Below are 22,501 nucleotides of genomic sequence, written 5' to 3' on the forward strand. Positions count from 1 at the left end.
TGGTGTGTTACTAGCGTCATGTGTTGTCGTTTGATTTACTGGTGCAAATATTTGAATACAGAAGGCTCAGATACGACAAGCTAAAGTCATTCAAAAAGCTGATGACTCATGTTTTAAACAGATATGGTGCTGACTTGGATTAGCTTCTCTTGAAGTGGCAGCGATTTTTTTGTTTGTTTGTTTGTTTGTTTGTTTTGTTTTGGGTTTTTTTTTTTTCCAGGTATGAAACCTTACCTGAAGTGGTCTCACTTCTTTTTGGCACTTGACCCTCAAATAATTTATAGTTCCAACAATCTCGACAAAGCTTCAGACAATCAGAAGATTAGAAAGAAGAGAAAAATTTAGAGATGATGGTCATTGATGACAGATTTAACAGTGAAGACGTCTTTAAAAGCTAAATAGATTTAAAGCATTCCAGAGATTATTATCGAAACGTTCTAGATATTGGTTCACTGCTCCATTTGATGAAAATCCAAAGTTGCTAAAGAGGGATCACATCTCATACAGAGCTGCCTGTAAATAAGAGATTTTAATTTAGTTAGGCTTTCTTTTGATTTTCAGTGTGGTAATGCTTCGGTTATTTTAACAACAACATTATAGCAAACAGTTTGAACAAAACTGGTATCTCTGTTTTTTTCCTCATTTCCCTTTCATTAAAGGGGAAGCTGAATCTCCACTGACATCCAAAAAATTAATTTTCTGAAGCATGACTTAGGTGTTGTTATTAGAGTATGAAGTTCTTATTACAGAGACATGAAAATCAACTGATAAGGTGTAGCTCTGCCCTGTTTTATCTCCAGAAAACACTATCAGTGTGGATTGTTATGGCCAGTAGAGAGATTCTTTAATACTGGCCATTGCTGTGTGTTTGCATTTGCTTCTGTGTTTCCGTTTTTCACCCACATGATTTTTTTTTTTTTTTTTTACATTTCTTATTTAAATGTTTTCTTAAGTTTTTTTTTTTTTTTAATTCAGTTTCAATACTTTTAAGATTGATCCTATTTTTCAAAGAAACTTTGATTTTATTTTTGATAGTGTGTTGAGTGCTTCAAATAGTGAGAAATAGATGTTTTCAACTTTGTGTTTTTTTTAAATAGTGATTTGTTTGTATGTTTGCATACTTCTCTTGTTCTGGTTTCAGCATTGATGTCAAAGAGGCTTTAAGTTTTTTTTTTTTTTTGGCATTTCAGTTCTGTCTGTGTCACAAACGTTGGCACTTTATGAACATGACTCCTGATCATGGATGAATAATGTACACTAGGTTCAGATACATTGTTACACACTTGTACCCACAGCAGTTGGGGACAATATAAGATAAATATATGTTCAAAACCTTGACTTACCTCATCCTGCCAGAGCAATGTAGATTCAGTTTGTGTACAAGGTTCACAGGCAATAACCAACTACAGTAGGTCTCATGGCTGTTCACAGCTGGTACTGTGTCCACATCCTTTAACTCTTCCGTCCAATGTTCGGAAAAACATGCCCAAGGTCTGATGATCTATGCAATTAATTTATTGTCCTTATAAATGCAATACTACAGATATCCAAGAGACACCTCACACTATGACAATGGATCACCTCACAATATGACTTCACATTCTGGCTTACATGGATTTATCTTTCATTATACAAACACTGAGTCTTTGTTTTCTGACTGAAACATTTGTCTTTGGTTCATTAATTGTTGGTAAAATTGCTGCATTAAAAGGGAACTATTTCATACCAAATGTGGTTAATAAGATTATAGTAAATGTAGGAACTATAGAAAAAAAACAATATGGCAGGTGTGCTTTATGTGTATGAAGGCAGGTGTTGCCCACTTGTCTGTCCGCATTTTTATGGACACCATAGGGTTGTGTTAGATGTAGTTCACAGTTCCATCCAATTACTTGTGCGTCCCGTCTAGTCCTGTTTCGTAACCTTGCTTTCCTCTTTCTCTGAGTAACTGAAACTGTTTTCTTCCCTTAAAAACCATGAAACAGTTCACTTCCAGGAGAAAATTAAACTTCACAGAAATGCCTTAGATTTCACTGGAAGGGATAGTGAAGTGCTACTCAGATTTGATGGGCTTGAACTCTGACTGGAATTCTTTTTTTCATGCACTGCTAATGTTGAAAAGATTTTTGTTGTATCAGAACTACTCTGAACATAGATCTATGAAGCAAAGAAATATTTACAACTTTCAGCTAATATTTTGTGTTCCTTTGTCATTCCATTATTTTTTATCCAAAATACTGAATAAAAACTGAGTGGTGGCTTACTGAGTCTAAAGAACTATTGCTGCTATGTTTGGATTGCTAAGTATTTAGAAAACTTTAGCTGAAGGTCATTCAATATATCAAGTCACATATGGGACCAGTTTGTAACACATGTTCAACAATGTCCATGCAGTCTGTTTTTTTTCTTCTGTGCATCAAACAACCTTTCCTCAGTAAATGTTTGTCTGTCTGTGCCATGATGCAGGTCTTTTGTCTCCTTCAGCTCCCTACAGCTATTAAACTTTTAACTTGGTTTGATTTTGAACTTTTTTTTTTAATAAATCTTTTTTTTTTCACTGTGGTTTGTTGGTCTGAGTTTTTTTTTTATTACATGGGGTGACACATTTAATCTTGTAGAAGAAATAATGCACTCTTAAATAAGCCAAGACAAATTTCAAATGTCCACATTCTCTCATGTTTATCAAATTATCAAATATGGCAGTTTTATATCAAACCAAACTGATTCTGAGGTAACACAAAGAGCAGTCACAATACATGAGAATTTATTTCTAAAACAGACTTGGTTCTAGATAAAAATAGATAGGAAACAGGTAAAAAAAAAAAAAAAAAAGTATATTACACTGTTCAAGAGGCTGTATATGTTTTAAGTATGTACAAAATTCAAAATATACTGAATATGCCCAAAATTTGCTGTTGAACTAAAGGAGACTCTGAAATACATAAAATAGACTTTGACCATAATTTACAATCTTATATCAAGAATCAAGAAGGAAATGGCAAAACCTTTTTACCCTGCTCTTTTAGGGCGTAAATAAGACTGTTATACTCGTGGCAAGGTAAGACAACATTCTGTTTTCATTAGAAATCATACTCTGAGGCAATGTCACATGTGAAGACTTTTTGTGCATTTTAATCCGATGAATTACAAAAATAATCCTGTTTTGGGTTTAAATGTTAAATATTGCAGAGAAAAAGAAAAAACAAAACTATTCTCATGCCCAAATACAAAGATTTTTGGACCGTATACCATTCAATTTTCTGTTTTGTGGGCATTCATATTGTCAAAGTAAAGTCAATATGCCTTTGCACATACCAAGAGTATAAACATCGTCAGTGACAGCAACTGTACTATAGCCGTCATTATAAAAACAATGCAGCATAATGTACTCATCTCTCTGTAAGACAAAAAGCATGTAAACTTTGTGTGTTTGCATCAAACAGAACATTGCACCTCAGAGTATGGTCTGTAAGACAGTACAACGTGTAATTTCAAAAACAGTTCTGGCTGGGCAATATAAAACACGCAGTGTTTCAGCTGCTATACTGATGCACCGTGGCTGCACCAACAAAAAAAAACTGGAGAACAGGACTGGGAGGCAGTGCATGGGTGCTCCAGCAACATCCCATCAGCCAAGATCAGCTGAGGGCTTGATTGGCCTTAGAGGATGGAGAGTGGCAGAGCTGGTTCCTGATTTGATGCGCTGGTGTGCAAGTCTTTCCCAGCTGCTGAATGTAGCTCATAGTCTCGTGTTTGTAACAGCGAGCTGACAAGTTCACAATCCTCATCGTTACATCACAACAGCTTATGGTTCAGAATTTCCCAAACCATCCTTCTTCTGAAGTAGGGCATGTGTTTCTGTGAATAAAAGAAAAAGGATCATAATATTAATATTATTATTAATAATAATAATAATAATAATAATAATAATAATACATTTTATTTATCACATGCTTTTACAAGTGCTCAAAGTCGCTTAAATATCATGCAAGACATTCTTAGGACACCGCCATAATGATGTTGCCAGATAATCTTTCTTTTTTACTGCTGTTTGTTATTACCTGTGTGAATGTGATTGGCTTGTCTTTGGTAATGTAATCCGCATATTTGCATGTGAACATTCCACAGTCGCTACCATTCATCTGCTGAGGGATCTCCTGTGAGGAAACGAGAAATAAAAATGTTAATCTGCATTTATAGTTACAAGTATTCCAGACTAACCTGCAATGCAAAATGAAATAATCTGTGACAGTTTGACAGGGCATTTGATTAATACCAATGACTAATTTATTACTTTACCATCTGCTCCAATTTTGCATTGATTTAGCTGTGCTTTCATTCTTAATGATGAATTGATTTTGAACAGTAGCACATTGTACCCTAACGACCCAGCTAACCTGTCTAACAGTGCAACAGCCATCGTCTTTCTATGAGAAACACAACAATACTCCTACACAAGATGCTGTAGTAGTTTAAGATTTATAATTATTTTGTCTGCAAATTTTCACCATTTTCTGCAAATGGTGATGAGCTGACAGACAAATGAATTTCCCTTTGGGGATTAATAAAGTAATTCATATTCATACATCGAAACTACTGCTAGTTACCAAGAAATAATGAAGGGCTATAATGACTCCTTATAATTAAAACTAGTTCACTGGTAAGAATACTGCACTACACCATGGACCTGGACAATCAAGCAAAGATGGAGCAGCATCCCAGACTGCAACCAAAATAATCTTATGTGACGACTTTTTGACAGTGTAGAAGTTACATATTACATATGCTCCCATACATGCAATACATATGTTTTGGTGTCCTGCATGTACCGTGTGGGAGTTCCCTGGCTCAGTTAGTCCGACTACCTGCACTCTCTGTGACAGGTCTGTCTCTATTACAGTCGCTCTAAAATAATCTAGGTTCGAATGACAGGCTCTTAAAGTTACCATTATCTATTCCTGTATAACATTACAACTACAGGAGCTAGTGGAGCTATGAGAACAGATACCACTGGAATCTGTGAGTAATTCAACAGGTGGGTTTAAATCCCTGCTGTGAGGTTATTCATCCATCCAGAGTGTTTGTACTTTGTTACAGTTGTTAAACTTTGAAGATAATGTTTGGTGCTGAAGGTGGTTTCCTATCCTTAAATATTACTATTTTAGACAACATAATGGTTTTATAAATAGAATTTCAGATATGAAACAGACACTCCTCTGATTATTACCACAGTATTACAGTTTAAGTGTTAACCAAACAAATGCAAACCACATGGTCCGTGCCCAGTTTATAGGAGTGATGTCAACCTCTGGGAATAGACTTGTGACAACATTGCCTCTGCCCTCAACCCACGATAGATGGTGACACAAACATCTCCACCATGCTATGCCTGTCTCGTTCAGAATGGAAGGTCATAAATGTCCTGATTAGACAATTTGATATTGTATTGGTGCTTTAGCAACAAAAAAGTGCAACCAAATCATGTGCAACCAACTGAGAAACATGTTAGCATCAGTGCAACAGAAAAAAAGTTCAATCTTGAGCTCTGTAGAAACACTACTAGCTCCTAACACTGTAACCTGGAGCTACATTTGTTGACAAAACAGCACTGACAGGACACAAATATGAAAGCAGACTTCTTGAGGCTCTCATCCTTTGTGCGTCTTGGACTTACACTGCACTTTTTGCTGGACATAGTCCAACCTGAGGTATCCAGTTCTTTGCCCTTCTTGTCCTTACTTTCCTGCTGCAGGTAGTCCCTGGGAAATAAAAAATGTATTATTTCCTGTACACAACAGTGACTCGCCAGAAGTTCCCCAAATATGCAAATATACATCTCATTCAATAAAGAAACAAATCTGAAAAAGAAAACTTACAACAAGATTTTGCATGCTTCAGCGTTGTTTCCTCCCAAAGAATCAAAGTACATGACGGCCTTTTTGCGGAAATCCACCACCTGGGACAAACAGATGCTTAATGAAAAAACAGTTAAATAAGACAATAAGACTGTTACTTCCAAGCACAAAATTATGAATGGTAAGACTTACAGAGAGGCACCAATGCACATCCAAGTGGACAGGAACCAAGAGGATGTCTTTAGAGAAGATGTCCATCTTTTTGGTCCAGCGGCGGACAGCGGAGTATCCACTGCTGCGCAGCTTTGGGTAGAAAAAAGTGTTGAACGTATTGACGGATGGCATGTTGGGGTCCTTGCTGCGCTCGACCAGCAGATTCATGTAAAAGTTGATCACCTGAAAGATTAAAGGGGGAGAGTTTTAATTAACTAGACAAGCACTGTGGTCAGGTATCCATATATCATGTACATAGGACCCTAAGGTTTAAATTAGTTTATACAGATCTTGGCTTGAGGATAGTATGCACTCACTTCATCATTCAGCCAGTTGAGGTTGCTGAGGGTGTGCAGGTCTTTGCGTGTAAGGCTGAGACCAAAACCTTCGCTTAACACTTCATGAGGACTACCACCTCTTAGCACTCTGTTCACATCTGCCTCCATCTCCTAAGCAGAAACAGACAGATCACACAAAATTAGGAGTTACATATGAATTTCTTCCAAAAGATGAACTTGCAGAAACAAGAAATGGTCTATCCTTGTAGCCCTTGTTAACTTAATTCTGATCTAGATAATTTGACCAAAAGAATGGGGCTGTAGAAAAAAAAATTGCTTGCTAACTTCAGTGGGCCTGAAGTAATTTACAATAAACTGCACGTAAATGCACCATTCAGGCAAGTGTTTCTATTTTTTTAAAATAAAATCACACATTCAGAAATGAAATGCATGAAAAGATATTTCCTATTTGGATGGGTCCTCTGAATTTGAGTACATCAAACAAACAACATCCATACCTCTGTGAGTTCAGGGAATTCTGGTTTCTCTTCCACAGGCTTTGGTTCTTCTATCACAGGAGTCAAAGGAACTTCCTTCTCCAAAGGAACTCGAACATGGACCTCTACATCTGGGCTGCGTTGCCCCTCTTCAGACAGGCGCTAGGAACATGACACAGGTTATTAGGAAAGCCAGAGGTTGAATTAAAATGCACAATTCACAAATTAACCTGAAGGAGGCTTTCAGTAAATAACAGACACCTGTCGTAGCAGCTGGGCAGTCAGGGCCTCCTGCTCTTCTATCTGTCTCCGTCTCTCTCGCGCTCGAGAGTCGTACATACTCGTTCTATAGAGGCATAAAAACAATTGTCAATGTGGCCATAATCAAATTTAATGAGTGTACAATAGACCATTTATGTATTTAACAATTAAATGCATTGGCATGTACTTACAATTCTTTGATCCATAACTCAGCTTGGAAACACGGCACCCTGTAAAATCAGAGTAATATATTGTTTTACATGTACCAATTTGATATACGAGATTGACTTAAGTCATTGTTTTTACTTTTACCTCACACTCATAATGCTTCACAGACTTAAATTGTGTGTTCATATAAAAATCTAATTCATTGCGAAGTATGAACTAAACAACATACAACATGAAAAGCATAAATGTCTCCCATTGGCATATTTTTATTACGTTTAATCATATTACAAATTACATTTTCATGAACCAGGGAAATGTAGGTCATCATATAACAAAAACTAGACTAAAAACAAATACTAACCTTGAGCTGTCTTTCTTTTTACCCTTTTTCTCATTTACGATAATTACAGAGTCACCATCATGAGCTACAAGAGACGAAGACAAGGTTAATCCAAGATGAAGAACTGAATCAAGCAAATATTCAATTCACCTGCAATACACGACTTTCATAATTCCTATATGAGGCAAGTATCCAACCTGATGATTGTGTGTCCTGAGAGGAGTTGTCCTGCAGGGCAGATGGGGAGGGAGCAGATGTGAGAGTAGCTGCTCTATTAGAGCTAAGGTCCGTGTCCAGAGACCATGCCTGGATCCCTGGCCTGCTGGAGTTCCCAACTGGGCTGGGGAGGTTGCTGGAGCTCTGGCTTGACATCCCTCTCGGGCTGGGTGGGCTGCTGGTTCCCTCTGAAGTTCCTTCTGCTGCTGACCCAGTGAGGGAAAACTGCAGCAGCCTGCGGCTGGTGGTCAGGAAGCTGGTGCTGATTAGAGCATGAGAAGGGTGAGCAGAATAAAGCACAGGCACTATCTAAGATAATTTCCATACATAATCAAAGGGTTAAGTCATACAGTATATATAGCATGGCTATGACTTACTTTTACTAGCCATATGAATACATGAATAGTTTGTGATGCAGTAAATATGGATTCTCTTTCCTTACATGCCACTTCCAACTAAAAACCATGGGTGCAACTACCAAAGAGTATGTACATCTGTTGATTTCACATGGAAGTAGGATCTTGATCATTTTGTCCCTCTAACACACACAGGCCCTCATTTATCAAACTGGTATAGATTCTGGTGTAAGTATCAGCGTGCACCAGGTGTCACTTGTGGTTTACAAAAAGTGTGTACGCTGCCTTTTGGTGTAGACCCAGCGTGGTGTTGATAAATTTGTCACACCCCGATATATTCCTGCTTTAGAGGCCTCGTCCTGCCCACTTTACGACATGGAGACACGGAAGACGGGACTTTACTGACATTACCATGTTCAACAGTAAGAGGGCGGCTCCATTAAATATCTGGACATTAATAGAGTGATTGTTTTGTGATTGGTACAAGCGTCACTGGTGGATGGAGGCTGCAGACGCACGTATCACAGATGACGTTAGGAAACCAAGTAATCTCATGAAATGCTCCTGCAGTTTACTAAACATAAGTGTTTGAGATCAGAGCCTAATTACTGCCGTGAACGCAACTTTATAACCGTCAGCACTGATGGCATGGTTCCACTGATGGAGGGATGTGAAACACCGGGCCCAATCCCTGATCCCCCGCTGACAGGTCCCGGTGACAAAAAAACCCCTCCACTGTGGAGGTGACCTGCACCTGGGCAGGTGCCACACCGGAACGGCTCGTCTCCCTGCTCAATCGGGGCTCTGGTGTCCAACAGAGAAAGAGACTGAGCAGCTGTTTATCAGTGAGATCGTGGACGTTTCTATCTGTGATCTAACAATACTGTAACAGGTCTGTCATTGACCGTTTCTGTTTACACAGCTGATTAATGAGCATCTGTCATATTCACCTCAGTTGCTCAAAATAAAAGTTGAGTTAAGTTTTCAACACGGACATGAATATGTGGTTGTATCATCTTTATTTATTTTACTAATAAAAACAACAACAATGTGAGGTCCACATCGCTGCATTAGTATGGTTTAATAATCATTCTGACACAGCAGCACTCGTTCCTGCATGTTGTGCACTGGTTCAAAATCTGCGTACACCTGGTCAGAGCTGGCATGAGATTTTTGCGTGCCTTACGCTCACGTTCAGATTGATAAATGCCGATCCTTGCGATTTGGCGTACACCCATTTTTTTTTTGTGTACGCACATTAAATAAATAAATGAGGGCCACAGAGTGCACAACCAACACAAAAAGTGGATAAATCACTAGTGCTGAGCTTATGCGCTTTTGGAGCCACCCACTGGCCTGTAAGTGAATTCTGAAAGTACTTTTCCTACTGTAACCACCTTCTCTGCGTCTCTTTACATGTTTCATTGACAGGTAAAATCATGGCATCGTAAAATATCCTGCATTAGAATTACTACTTACAAATCTCTGTGTGACCTCACGATGCTGTGTGAGCTGCCGTTGTGAAGGAAAGACGACTGACCACCAGAGACCATGGTCAGAAGCTGCTTGTAGATCTCCTTCTCCTCCTCACGAACGGACTGGAGAAACAGAAAGAAAAGTACATATAAACAAATGTAACAAACAAATTCAAAGGAATTGTAGGGTGCCTTATCGTGCCGATGTCCGACCTCCTGTGCTGTGCAGCGGGGTCTGCTCATATGTATACGGCCGGATGAAGTGCTGTGTGTTGGGCTTTGCACCACTTTGATGGGAAAGGTCTTCTCATACATGCTGGTACAGCCACTTGTGGTGCCCACTCCACTGAAGAAACTGCAGAAACAAAATGACAGTTTGGGACAACAAATATCATCAACTAACTGACCTCACCCAGTGTCACAAAAAACAAAAACAACCACTCAAGCGAAAATGTTGAAAGGCAAAAAACAAGATCTGAGGAATACCTTGTTGAACCATGTGGTCGGAGGTTCAGGGGTCTGCCCAGCCGTGGAGTGGAGTGCTGTATAGAGTTGACAGATGGTGGCAAGATGACTGAATGCCCATTTGTTTTTGGCACCTCACGATGTGTGGGGCTCATGCACACCTGTCTTCTGCAGACTTTTGGTCCCACAGTGGACTTCTCATTACGCAACCACTCTAGAGTTGGAGGGAAAACACAGTAATTAAATCTCTCCAAGATGAGATGAGAGACAGCACAAATCCTATCGACCTTGATGAAAATGCTAATACAATGCTGTAAGTTTTTACCTGTTTTAGATGTTTTCCACTCCAAGGTTGTTGCAGGAGCAGCAAACATCTCATCCAAAGAGTTCCTTTCAGCAAGCTTTATCCAAACAAAGAGACACATTTAATTTTTTTTTTTAAGAAGAAGTTTTTGACATACTTTAAGTCATGCCCCTAAAATTCAATACTTACTGGCCTGCCTACCCAGGCTGCTGCAGATGTTGAAGGCTGTGGCTCTCCAGGTGGAGGTCCAGAGGAGGCAGGCAGCATATTTTTCAATTTAGGGCTTACACTATTCTTCATCCACGAAGCCACACTGGAGCTATGAGTCTTAACTCCTTCAGCTGCAGTCTTGACTGAGTCAATAAGCTCACCTAGACACATTTGAATCAGATACAATTGTAAGTAGCAAAACAGATTTAGCTGTGACCTCATAGATATAAGCGAGGCATTAGGGTAAGTAATTTGCAGTTACCCATTCGTGACTTCTTTATCACTAAGCCATCTTGGTCGATGTTATCTCCATCTTCCAAACTTGAAGTAAAACGGTGAACGAAAAGACGAAAGTTAATAAAATGTTACATTAATTCAGACAGACGGATTATTGTTTTCTTTGCATTACAAAAACTGTTAAAACGCGGGCCCAATATGGTTTAACGGGACCGTGTGTCTTTTTAAACTCAGTGTCATTACACATGGGAAACATTGTTGTTACAGCTCATACCATTCAATTGGTCTTTTCCTCCTCATCTGATCGTCTCCCGGTGCTCGGTGAACATCTGAGTGCTCCGGAGCTGGCACACCGTTGCGAAGATTGGCAAAACTCGTTTCTATCCATTCGTAGATTTTATTCAACATGGCTCAAAAGTTTTTTGTTTTTGTTTTTTTACAAATAGCGCCTCTGGTTGGGAGATAACAGTTAAATCGCCGCCGCTGCTTTTCAGTCTACCTGCCAATGTAGTGAAACCAAAACTAAGCTGATACGCTTCATCGACTGAGGCCGGCTAGCTGAAGCAGTTTGAAAGGCTGACGCTCTTCACAAATAACATTTTACTTTCCTCCGACATTAGCTAACCGCTAGCTAGTTAGCTGAGAAATCGCCAGTTGACTAAGCTAGCACGCTATGCTAACTCCCCCCTGCTAGCCGCCGTTGTTAGCTACACAGCTAATTTATGGAAGTGTGTTTAAATACCAACGGGGATGCGATAAGTCGCAACCGACACGCTTGGAAAAACGGCTATCATTCTTGGCTCACGTCCTAACTCATTCATGTATCCTTAACGTGACTTTAAATTGCGTATAAACTCGTTGAAGAATAACATCTCCCGCTTCTTCCTCATTCAAAACCACAACATGGCTGAACACAACGCGCTACCATCGCACGCTGTGATTGGATGACTGTGCACTGCTAGTGCGAGTGCGCTACAGAGTAACTGGTCGCCTGCAGATTGGGAGGAGAGCATTTAATGTCACGTCACACCCGCCGGCACTGACTGACTGAGGAGCACAGGTTCATTTATTAATTTATTTTTGATGATACATAATATTGGAGCACTTGTCTGCTGTTCTATGTACAGTTGTTTGTATGTACAACCTTTTTCAATAAAGTTCATTGAAGAAAAAAAAAAGAGGAGCACAGGTTCAATTTTTCCCTGAAGCCTCTGACTGACCCTCTTTTTGTTGTTGCTTTGTTTGCTGTTTTATTTTCTCTATGTATTTTATTTTATTCTTTGTCCCTTTTGTACCATCTTTGACTTATTTATTTACCTTTTCTTTAAACTATATTTTTGTAATCTAGTATTGTAGGCCTACAATCAGTGAAGTGCAGTCAGGTGAGGCAGGTTAGGCAGTGCCTCACCTAGGCTGTCAGGAAAAATTTAATTATTCAGTCAATCCAAGGTTTAATCTTTTTTTTTCTTTCAGATAACTTTACCACAGGTTTAAATGTCAGCATTTGGGGATTTTCATCCTACTCTGTCCTAGGTTACTGCCTACAATGCATTGACTATTTGTGTTTGTTGTTGTTGTTTTATATGCTGTTCTACATCAATGTATATCTTGTTGGTTCTGTAGGTTATACTTGCCCAATAAAAAGGGAGAGAGAGAGACAGAGGAGCACAGTTTCATTACTATCACATGCACGCAATCACTTTCCCCGTGTGCCCGACGCAGTTATATGCAAACATTTTATTGATGTAGCCTACATGCACATGCCAAACACACGCAGTTAGTCGAAGTGACCTATGCTGTCTGTCAGAGTTCTTTCTCATTCATAATTAGGCATGACATCATCAAGGAGGTTTAGTCTTTTGCCTGTGTCTGTAGCTTCCTAATTTAATTGATAACGATTCAAAACAAGAAGAGAACGTGGTCATGTTTAAAAACAAAAGTTGGACCATCCTGCATACAATACGAGTTCAAATCTAGTGTAAGAGCCGAATTAAAACTTTGGAGTCATAGGCCAAAGTAGCCTAGATTGGAGGAGGACTGTGGGCCAGTTCTCACAGTCACTTGTGCAACAATAAACCGGATTAAATGAATATATTATTATTGCTGTTGTTTATATATGTGCACAAATCAAGAGACCTGAAAGTAATTATATATATGTGAGAAAACAAATGTGTTGAGTGCTATAGGGTGTGGAAGGTCATTTCTACCTCTGGTGCTGGATAGGACAGAAGGTGGCTCAGCTCAGGCATGCTTTTAATTGCTGAATAGCCATGCTTAATTAAAGTCTTTTTATTTTTTTTATCCTCATGGGTGCCTCAGTTTTTGTAATCACCTCCAATAATTATATACAGGCTATTTTAACAATCTTCCTTCATTCATTTCCTACACTGAGTTTCACATCAATAGGGGCTAAGACAGACTTAATACTGAGTGAATGTAGACATATTAAGATATAATCAAAACAAACCAGTGAGCACACTCGTACACATTCACCCTTTAATAAATGAATACAGTGACATTAAAACTACAGTGAAATGTTTTTAGAATAATATTATACTGGAACAATGTCATCAAATAAAGGTATACCAAGGCCACTTAAGAAGACTAATAAACTCATTTCAAGCTAAACTCACCATTTCTTGCTTTCTAAAATATAGGTATCACTCTGTCATAAAAAAATAAACTTCAAATCTCATGAAATATAGCATTCAAGCCCCTCCACAAACGTAGGCCTTATCAAAAGTTAGAGTAAATTCATGCCTATTTGGCACCATCATGTTAATATTTAATTATCATGTCACCACTTCAAACAAGCTGTATAAGCTTAAATATTATTAGGACCAAAGACTACAATGCCAGCAATCAAGGGTTTCTCAATTTCAGCATTATCCATGAAGGATGACTACACAATCAGCAATTAAAAGAATTCAGGTTCAAACACACAAATTAGATAAATGACATTATAAATAAACAGTGACGATGATAATAGTTGAATGCAGCAAAAAAAAAAAAAAATCAACATATAGACCTCACAGTATATAACATATAACAAATCAAGGCAGAGATCAATAGCAACATCCCGAATCCAGTAAATAACATTTTCAGATTGTCATTGAAAAGTCACAAACTGTTAAAAACAGAAACTAATTTTTTTTTTTAATTTTTAAAAGAAAAAAGTTATTTCTGTGCTTTGCGTGACTTAATCAACACCCACAGCAATAGTCCAGACATGTGATGACCGTACTTGGCATAGTTAGGGTTTTTTAAGAGTCATGCATAATGTACTGTTGACCAAATACCTCCAAACAAGCACAGACATATTGTTTGCAGGAGATTTGCGATGCCAATGCAAGAATGGATATATGACACCCATACAGCTTCATATGAACACTCACAGAATGTTTTTTTGTATCTACTTTAAATGGATCAACACCACAGACCACTGATCACTGGTAAAGCCAGTAAGCTAATCCCATGTAAGGGTTCCCAAACATGCAACATCAGAGGGAAAGGTTGTAGACATCTTGGATGTGAATATTGATATGTCTATGTCTAGCTGTACAAGAGATTCACAAAGTATTTGTGACCATGTCAGTATCAGGCAAAAGAAAAAATAAAGCTGTTACAAGAGGAAGTATTGTCACTACAATCACCAAAAATTCACAATGTCTGCCTATATTTCCATAGGTGAATCCTTTGTCTGTAGGTCAGAAGGGGTTTAGTCTCGCTTTGTTCCAAAGATTTGGAGGAAGAAAGAGAAGATGTAGATGATATCAAGGTAGATGTTGAGGGTGGCAAAGACATATTCCTCTGGACTCATGGTGTACCGCTTGTTCCCCATGAGGAGTTGGGTGTCAAATGCCAAAAACTGCAACAGAAAATACAAACAAACTTTTTGCATGTGTCTGATCCTTGTCTACAATAGACTTATGTGACTGAAATTTTCTGTAGTCTTACCATGGTAAACAGTATAGCTCCCAAGGCAGCGTAAGTGGCATCCAACCATGGTACCTAAATGGAAATGATAATTTACTTAGATGATTCCAGCATGTACTGTATGTCATACAAAATAACTTGGAGCTCACAATCATATTAAATGTATCTATATCCTGGTTGTACTTACATATTGAAAGGGAAGGACAAGGGCCAGCACCAGTCCAGAGATGAACATGACCATGCAGAAGACAAAGAGCACACCTTGGTATGATGTAACGTCAAACTGGAGGTAGAAAGCACATGAGATCAAAGCTAAGTATGTTTATCCAACAGTATGAAAAGCTGATAGACACAAATGACTCTCTAACTTCACTCTGAATCAAGCATGTTTATCAGATAAAACATAAATACAGGAGGATAATTTTTTCTTTTATTTTCTCACCTTAGTTTGGAAGCTGAAGATTGTGACCAGGAGGCAAACAGTTGCTGTGATGCCCAGACACATCACCACTGACTTGGTATTATAGAAACTATTAAAACAAGAAATATACAGAACTTGTTATGCATGTTTCAAATTATTCATGCTGTGAAATTAAAAATACATCAGTGACTACACATGCAGTAAAACCACCACAAGATACAATACAGGGCACAAAAATCAGTGAGGAAACATAAAGCATACCTGGACAGCATCCCTGTCATGTAGGAGAGGGACAGGGTCTGTAACAGAAGATATGATTGTCATATAAAATTTTGTTAGTTATTCAAATCTCACTCCACTTGAGGAGAGTCATGGATTGACAGCATTCATTTTTCACATTATCAGATTGTTAGATCGTTAGATCACTTTGACTGTTTTACAGTCTTTTCTGGGGTGAAACTCATGCATAAACAAATACTGTTGATGTATACCAGGGCTACACAATATGCAAAACATCATGTTGCCATTATTTTGGCAGGTATCATGAGTGCAATGTGAGTCACAGTTTTTCATAGTTAAATAGCACTGACAAATAGTAGAAAGAAAGATTTCTGATGGGGCATGCATGTTGCTTTGTACATACAAAGATGGCAAGCAGAATCAGATTCCATGGAAACTGCCTCCTGCAGGAGTAAGGAAGGACAATGTAACTGATCTAGTAAAAAAAAAGTAGGCTATTCATTGATTTTTGATGATGTACAGTCTGAGAACTTTTGACTTACCTTGGTGCAGAGCAGCAAGACAGGGTCAGATAGGTAACAAAGAACACAGCGCTGTTAAACAATAGGGATACTGTTAGATATGTTATGTATTACTGGCTTGAGACTGTTCAAAATTAAACTTGTTACTTACTAAGAGGCCCAGTACCATCCAGGGTTGGCTTGAATGTAATCCTTCACAGGGTCACTAGAAGTAGGATAATCTTAGGTAAGCACACTACCCAGTGAAGTTGATCAGAATTGCTTGCTCATTGAGAGATAAGTGTGAAAGACTGACCAGAATGTGAAAAGTGCCACAATAGCCAGAGTGACCAAAAGCTGGATCATCAAGATGGCGTACACCTAAGGACGTTGGAGAGAAGAAAGATTGTATTATTGCCAACTGGTATGTGCTGGTCAGGCCTTTAAAGTTTAACAATGTTCAACTCGGGTAAATTATCTGTGACACTCAGCATTCACAACAGAGATAATATTGTAATCAATGTGATGATGAGGCTTTTGACACCTTACGAATGAAGACCCTCCGGATGTTGCGATCATCCCAGGTAAACTCCGTGAGCATCTCGACATCACTATAGCAAGGGGCACTGGTGCCTGGAGGATATGTTTATTTCCATTAATTCAAGACCTTTTTCATTGCCAAAATTCACATTGTGTTTTTCACCATCACAAAAACATGATAAACACTGTTAAATCTATTTGTTGAAAATCAAGACATAGACAAGCAGCCTTCTTAAGGTTTTGTTATACCTGCAGTGGCTTCCTCATAGCTGGGAGGAGCTGGTGCCACTAAGGCCTCTCCACTTGAGGACCCATTGGTGGTCTTGTTTGCAACTGAAAGCTGAAAGATGAATGTCATCCTCTAGTTTAAAGTAGTGAAACTGTTGATAATCCTGCAGAGTAAAGTTTTCTTGGTGTCTATCTAGCCTATATGTAGACTACTGTGGGGTGAACAGGGGCCCAAAAACAGATGTTCGCCCCAGGGCCACTTAGGAGTTTGATTCGGCCATGGTTAGAGAGCACTGGTTACAATTAACGGACTGTCCTTTGAAATAATTAACATTAATTGTTGTATCCTCAAAAGAAAAAAGAAAAGAAAAAAGGACCAGGCCACAGTAATCTAAGTAGCACCTCTTTTTTTTCTTTTTTCTTTTTTTACCATAGCTACAGACAGAAACTTGTTGTCATGGTGACGCACCGTGGTAAAACAACCGGTGACGCATTTCAATCACCTCATCTCTGGTAACACTGAACACCTTAGCATCACGGGCTACATCACAAAACTATCAAATTAACATACATGACGAAATATATCAGAGGATTTAGCTGTAAATACTGTGCTACAGGACAGTGAAGCTCTCAGTGCACGATTCAAGTAGACTGCTACTCTCTTATTGTTATATCATTAAAATCGCTGTTTTAGTAGCCTATTTAAAGCTGAATTGCAAAAACATCTGACAACAGTGAACAGTGAGACTAGAGGATGAAGTAGAGGCACGCATATCAACTGACTGTTACGTAATTATCTAGGCCACACTAAAAACATCTCAAATGTAGCCTACCGCTGTTCTATCTCTTCGTGATTTACATTTGATAATAACGGAGATATTAGCTGAATAACAGGATTAAGCTCATACCTTGCCCTGTGTCATGGTGCCAACCTGTCTTCCTGCAGTAGACTAGAGGCTGTCCTGTTATGGATGCCAATGGGGCTCTGGTGTCTCCTTTCCTGATATTGTAGTTCTTCTTGCAGAGAGTGTCACAGAGGATTGACAGCTGTAAGAAAAGGCCTCTGATAGTGCGATCCTTTTTGCCCAGACTGAACACCGTGTGACGATGTTGTGATGTAATCCCAAAACAACGCAGTTCAGACTCGTGCAGATACCCCTCCCTCACCCGCAGAGGGATGTTCTAGCAGCATCCAGGTGAAGCCGCACCATAGAGAAAAGCTGGGACTGTACCACAGCAACGGTAAAAATGGGGAGGATGGTTGCCTGCATGATGTCCGATGAGGAGAGAAGTCCAGAAATATCTGGAATTAGGGTCTGCAGTGAAACATATTTAAGGGGTAGCCTACTGCAGGCAACATTGTTAATTTTCTACATTTCAAACAAGGACTTCTGGTTAGTTAAAATGTTTTCTGTAAATTTGAACAGTGACCTTGCATTCAATTAACCCGATTCAGAAGTGACATTTTCTTTCCAGAAAAGTTGAGTACTCTACATGTTAACTTTCACATTAATTACACTGTAGCTACTGTGAGATACAATGGGTTTTCTTTATGTTAAACTCGATAACACCACTATGGAGAATTTCCCTTTAAAGATGTGGTTAATAATAATAATACAAGAAAACAGATGTTGTGAGACAGAATACATATCATAAAACATTAGTATATCTCAAAATAGAAATTACAGCAAAAAGAAGTTTTTATTAAGTGTGATATGAGATATTTTATTTAAAAGTGCAAATAACAGACATGTTAAGACACTACAAAGAAAAAATTCAGTAGATGGTGCTGAAAAAGTATTCAAAGTAAAACGGACCTACTGCAGATTGCTCTTTTCAATAAAAACAAACCACCAACATAAAAGAAATCAAAGTACTGTGTCAGAGGTACTGCATGAACTGACATTCAGATACCAATCTACTTACTAGCTATGGCCTTTTTTTTTTGGATATTTCTTCAACTCTCTGTAAATTAATGTCTTTTCCTGTGTGTTGTTAAGCATTTGAAAGACAAGTCAAATTTTCCAATACCCCTGGGGCCACTGACAGGTAAGATTAATTATATCCTGTCAAAATCATCCCATCTCCCTAAAGGTACACACACTGAGGCAAGAACATTTTATCTGGAACAATTAATGGAATGATTCATGGGTTTTGGACATGGCTGACTAAGTTTTCAGCAATTTGCATGACAAATGAAGGTAGACATGACCATGTTCCCAGAACATCCTCTACACAAACAGAATTAATAAGTCTCTCCCAAAAGAAGTAACAAGGTAAACATATAAAAATGGATGTTTATTAAATCTTCATCTCCCAAAACAGCCCCTAGGGGCTTCAATTTCTTTACTGATGCATTTGGCAAAATTCTGGTCAAACACACAAGGTTTCTGTTTTCAGACAAACAAATACATTTTGAATCAGTAAAGCATGAATGGATATGTTGCCCATCCCCTCAGTACATCTCCCCCTCCCCTCTGGTTCCCTCCAGTTTCAGGTCTGTGTCGTTTCTCCCCAGAGTGAACAAACTAACAACAGCCATCAAAGCTGCCAGCATCATAATGGCACAGCCTCCAAACATGTGTCGGGTACCACTGCCCGCCTCCCCTCCACCTGTTCCTGATACCTCCCCATGGAGGGCCAGCAGCCCTAGGCAGGCCAGCAGGTGCAGAGGCAGTCGGAACCAGGCCAATACACCAGCCCGCTTCTCCTCTGGGATAACCCTGCCCTGGAGAAAGCTGACTGCTGGAAAGTAAAGGCCACAGGCGAGCTCCAGCAGCAGGAAGGCCAGAAATGATTCATGAGGTCTAGGTTGGCCTGGGGCAGTGGAAAAGGTCAGCATGAAGAAAGAGAAGAAAGCCATCAGCACAGCCAGGCAGACCACATGGCCAGGCTGTAGATGGTAGCGAGTAGAGGTGGCAAGGCGGTACAGCAAGGAGCCAGCCATGCTGGCAGCCATCAGGCAAGAGAACACTATTCCTAAAGGGGGCCCATGAGGGTCCAGTACCGGGGTCCACAGGAAGACAAAAATGTAGAGTACACTTTCAAATATAGCCTGCACTCCACCCAAGAGCATGACTCTTCTGTCTGAAAGCAGGCAGCGCAGCCCCTCGTGGCAGCTGCGTGAGAACCTGGCCTTCGCAGACAAACGGGTCACACCTCCATTTGGATTGCCAAGAAGAAGTGTCTGTTTGTCCACCTCAGTTGCTCCTTCAGCCTCTTCCTTGCCCCAGTCTGTTAGCACCACCCAACCACAGCACACCAGGCAGGGCACAGCCAGGAGAAAGGGAGCCACTGGCCCTAGGTGGAGCCATTCTGCCAGCAAGTTAGCCACTAGCCCTGCTCCAACGGCGAGGCCATGGTTCCAGGTAGCAGCTTTGGTGAAGGTGCTGGGGATCCACTCCTTGGGAAAATCATGGACGTCTACATGTCGATACACATACCAGGCTTCAAATGAGGTGGTGAGCAGGGATGTGGACAACCCCCCCAGGACACGGCCCACAATCAAAACAAAATAGTCCCTGGACAGCTTTGTGAGACAACAAGCAGAGTAGGAGAGGCAGAAGAGAAGGCATGTGTGTCTGCGGCCCAAGGCTTGAGCTAGCCAGCTTGAAAATGGAGCAAACAAAACACAGGAAGCCAGGCCACACACATATAAGATGGCTATTTGGGATTCCAGGAAGCTGTAGTGGCGATAAAGTTTGTAGAGGTAAGGGCCCTGGAGCCAGTCTGCCCACAAAGCCAAAAGGTATGCCCGGAGGAATACGCTCTGGAAGCGACGGAAGGCTGGGTTGGCTACAGCGGTAGGGGTAGACTGAGGTGGGGTGAGACGGCGTGCTGTGATCTCGAGGCCAACACACAGGGCAAGCAGGAAAATTATGGCAAGATATGTTGTCACCAACATGGTGTGATGAACGGCACCCACTTGAAGTCAAACTTGAGATCTTGGGGCGTTTTCAACTCTTTTCTTTCTGTTTCTCAGCACCTGTGGAGACACAAAGTAAAGAAGTAGGCAGGAAACCAATGAACCAATGCTGAAATTAGTTTCTAATTTAGCAATTAAGGGCAAAATTACAGGACAGAGTTTTTTAGACATGCCAGTTAAAACTTAAACCTAATTTGTGAAAGACAAGTAAATTGCAAAGTGTTTTCCTCAATCCAGAGTCCATCTCACCAGGTCTAGATCAATCACCATTATTCCCAGAGTTTTCAAATAAGGACCTAGATTAAATAAAAGAAATTAAAGATGTTTTTGCCCAGTTGTTATTGGTCAAGAAGAGCTAGTCTGTTGTAGTCTCTGGATAGGAGAAATCCCTGAAAGATATTTCCCTTAGTAATGGTTTTTCAGTCACAGGTTACACAAATTCAACACAATGTTATGCAGTCTTAATGCCATTGTAACTAACTATACCTTATCATTTACAAAAAAAATATTTTAATATATGCCTTAGTTTGACAATTGCTATGTTTTTTTTTCTTCACAATAGAGGAAAATAGAGGCTAATGATCGACCCTTGTCCTGTATAGCGTATTGCATTGCCACCAGATCTTGTATACAGTATACAAGATCTGGTGGCAATACAATACGCTACAATACGTTGAACATTAGTGCAAGATCTATCTGATACACAATAGATGTAATAATTAGTGTGATCAATAAAAAGTCCAGGTGCGCAGTTTGTCCTTTCAAAAAGGGAAAACTCTCCCACCTGAGAGAATCAGCGTGGTGGCAGCTGAGAGGACTCACGACACTTTCGCTACACTTTTTTCAGCCAGAAAGGTCAGAAGTCAAAGTATGGTCGCTGTTGAGCACCACTTGGTCCGGGGGCTGGTTGGGAAAACTTAACTTTCCCCTCAACCTCGGCAAACTCTATGACAGAAGCAAAGCATTGCTGCAGCAGTGGCAGCGAAATCGCTTCACAAGTCGTTGAAAGTCAGGTCAGCATGAGAGTCAGTTGTTTGTCTTGTTATTTTTTTCCCGCAAATGCACATGAAAAGCTCGGCTTTTAGAAAACTGGTTACTCAACAAAACGGCACTGGCCAATGTCAATTTAACCTGCAATAATATATTTAACACTGATTAGTAGCTGATATTGCTATTTAGCCATCGCTAGCTTAAAAGCTAACCTACTAGTAAAAATAAACCCGTTATAGTTTCATGCTGCTCTACTAAGTGTTTTCCTGTATAATGCTCTGAGATGTGACTTACCGTGTTGCGTGACAGCGGTCCCATAGTAGTGACACGACGCGGAAAGTGACAACATTAAACTTAAGTTGCTAGGTGATAGTGGAGGATAAAGCTAAGGAAGTATTGCCTTTAGCAAACACACCGTCCACTTCCGGCATCCGGCATGTTCCTTTATTTCACCACAGGGTGGCAGAGTCCTACTTTGATATTTCTTACACCGTGGCAGCAGAAAGTTGAATGTCTAAAGAGTCCGCCTTTCTTGCCTTTCTTTGCCAGCAGTTTGTCAACGTTATATGAGGTAAGTAGCTGTGCTGTGTAGTTTTCCCCCGTGTTTTCTCATGAAATTTACTCACAGGTCCGAGAAGCTGTGTAGGCTACGACCTAAATGAAGTAGGTAGATTTTTACAAGAGTGTCTGGCTTTTATGCTGTAGAGTGGTTCTCAAACTTTTTTAGATCAAGGACCCCTAATTAGACCACGGACCCCCCACTGGACAAAATGTTGAAACAAACACCAGAAATACACAAATAGGAGACTGAATAACGTTACGTTTTTTAGTCTGTTTACGTGCAAA

General features: G+C 39.8%; 3 protein-coding genes across 4 annotated transcripts; all 3 read right to left on the minus strand.

The window, feature by feature from the left end:
- Positions 1–1,836: 1,836 nt before the first annotated feature.
- On the minus strand, positions 1,837–11,788 carry senp1 (SUMO specific peptidase 1). The gene is made up of 18 exons (XM_085782065.1): positions 11,150–11,788; positions 10,901–10,959; positions 10,618–10,799; positions 10,450–10,525; positions 10,146–10,338; positions 9,873–10,014; positions 9,664–9,782; positions 7,810–8,090; positions 7,634–7,697; positions 7,296–7,334; positions 7,105–7,189; positions 6,865–7,005; positions 6,386–6,517; positions 6,048–6,251; positions 5,877–5,956; positions 5,675–5,759; positions 4,062–4,157; positions 1,837–3,858 (listed from the first exon to the last, which is right to left on the minus strand). The coding sequence occupies exons 1-18, from the start codon at positions 11,281–11,283 to the stop codon at positions 3,796–3,798; spliced, it is 2,175 nt and encodes a 724-aa protein (XP_085638191.1). The 5' UTR covers positions 11,284–11,788; the 3' UTR covers positions 1,837–3,795.
- A 2,260-nt stretch (positions 11,789–14,048) lies between these two features.
- LOC146984671 (protein lifeguard 2-like) lies at positions 14,049–17,849 on the minus strand. The gene is made up of 12 exons (XM_085782020.1): positions 17,649–17,849; positions 16,762–16,852; positions 16,517–16,605; positions 16,289–16,353; positions 16,145–16,198; positions 16,015–16,065; positions 15,876–15,915; positions 15,494–15,531; positions 15,254–15,341; positions 14,999–15,094; positions 14,833–14,886; positions 14,049–14,743 (listed from the first exon to the last, which is right to left on the minus strand). Exons 1-12 carry the CDS (start codon positions 17,661–17,663, stop codon positions 14,594–14,596), a joined length of 831 nt encoding a protein of 276 aa, XP_085638146.1. The 5' UTR covers positions 17,664–17,849; the 3' UTR covers positions 14,049–14,593.
- A 602-nt stretch (positions 17,850–18,451) lies between these two features.
- slc61a1 (solute carrier family 61 member 1) lies at positions 18,452–22,081 on the minus strand. Of its 2 annotated transcripts, none has more exons than XM_085782021.1 (2): positions 21,950–22,081; positions 18,452–20,725 (listed from the first exon to the last, which is right to left on the minus strand). In XM_085782021.1, the coding sequence occupies exon 2, from the start codon at positions 20,642–20,644 to the stop codon at positions 19,196–19,198; it is 1,449 nt and encodes a 482-aa protein (XP_085638147.1). In that variant the 5' UTR covers positions 20,645–20,725; positions 21,950–22,081; the 3' UTR covers positions 18,452–19,195. The 2 variants fall into 2 exon arrangements, with proteins under 2 accessions (XP_085638147.1, XP_085638148.1); XM_085782022.1 differs by lacking the exon at positions 21,950–22,081 and adding an exon at positions 21,450–21,482.
- Positions 22,082–22,501: the final 420 nt, after the last annotated feature.

This window comes from Trachurus japonicus, chromosome 7 (assembly GCF_045865225.1).
Source record: "Trachurus japonicus isolate A0001 chromosome 7, Traja_1.0".
Classification (NCBI taxonomy): Eukaryota; Metazoa; Chordata; class Actinopteri; order Carangiformes; family Carangidae; genus Trachurus; species Trachurus japonicus.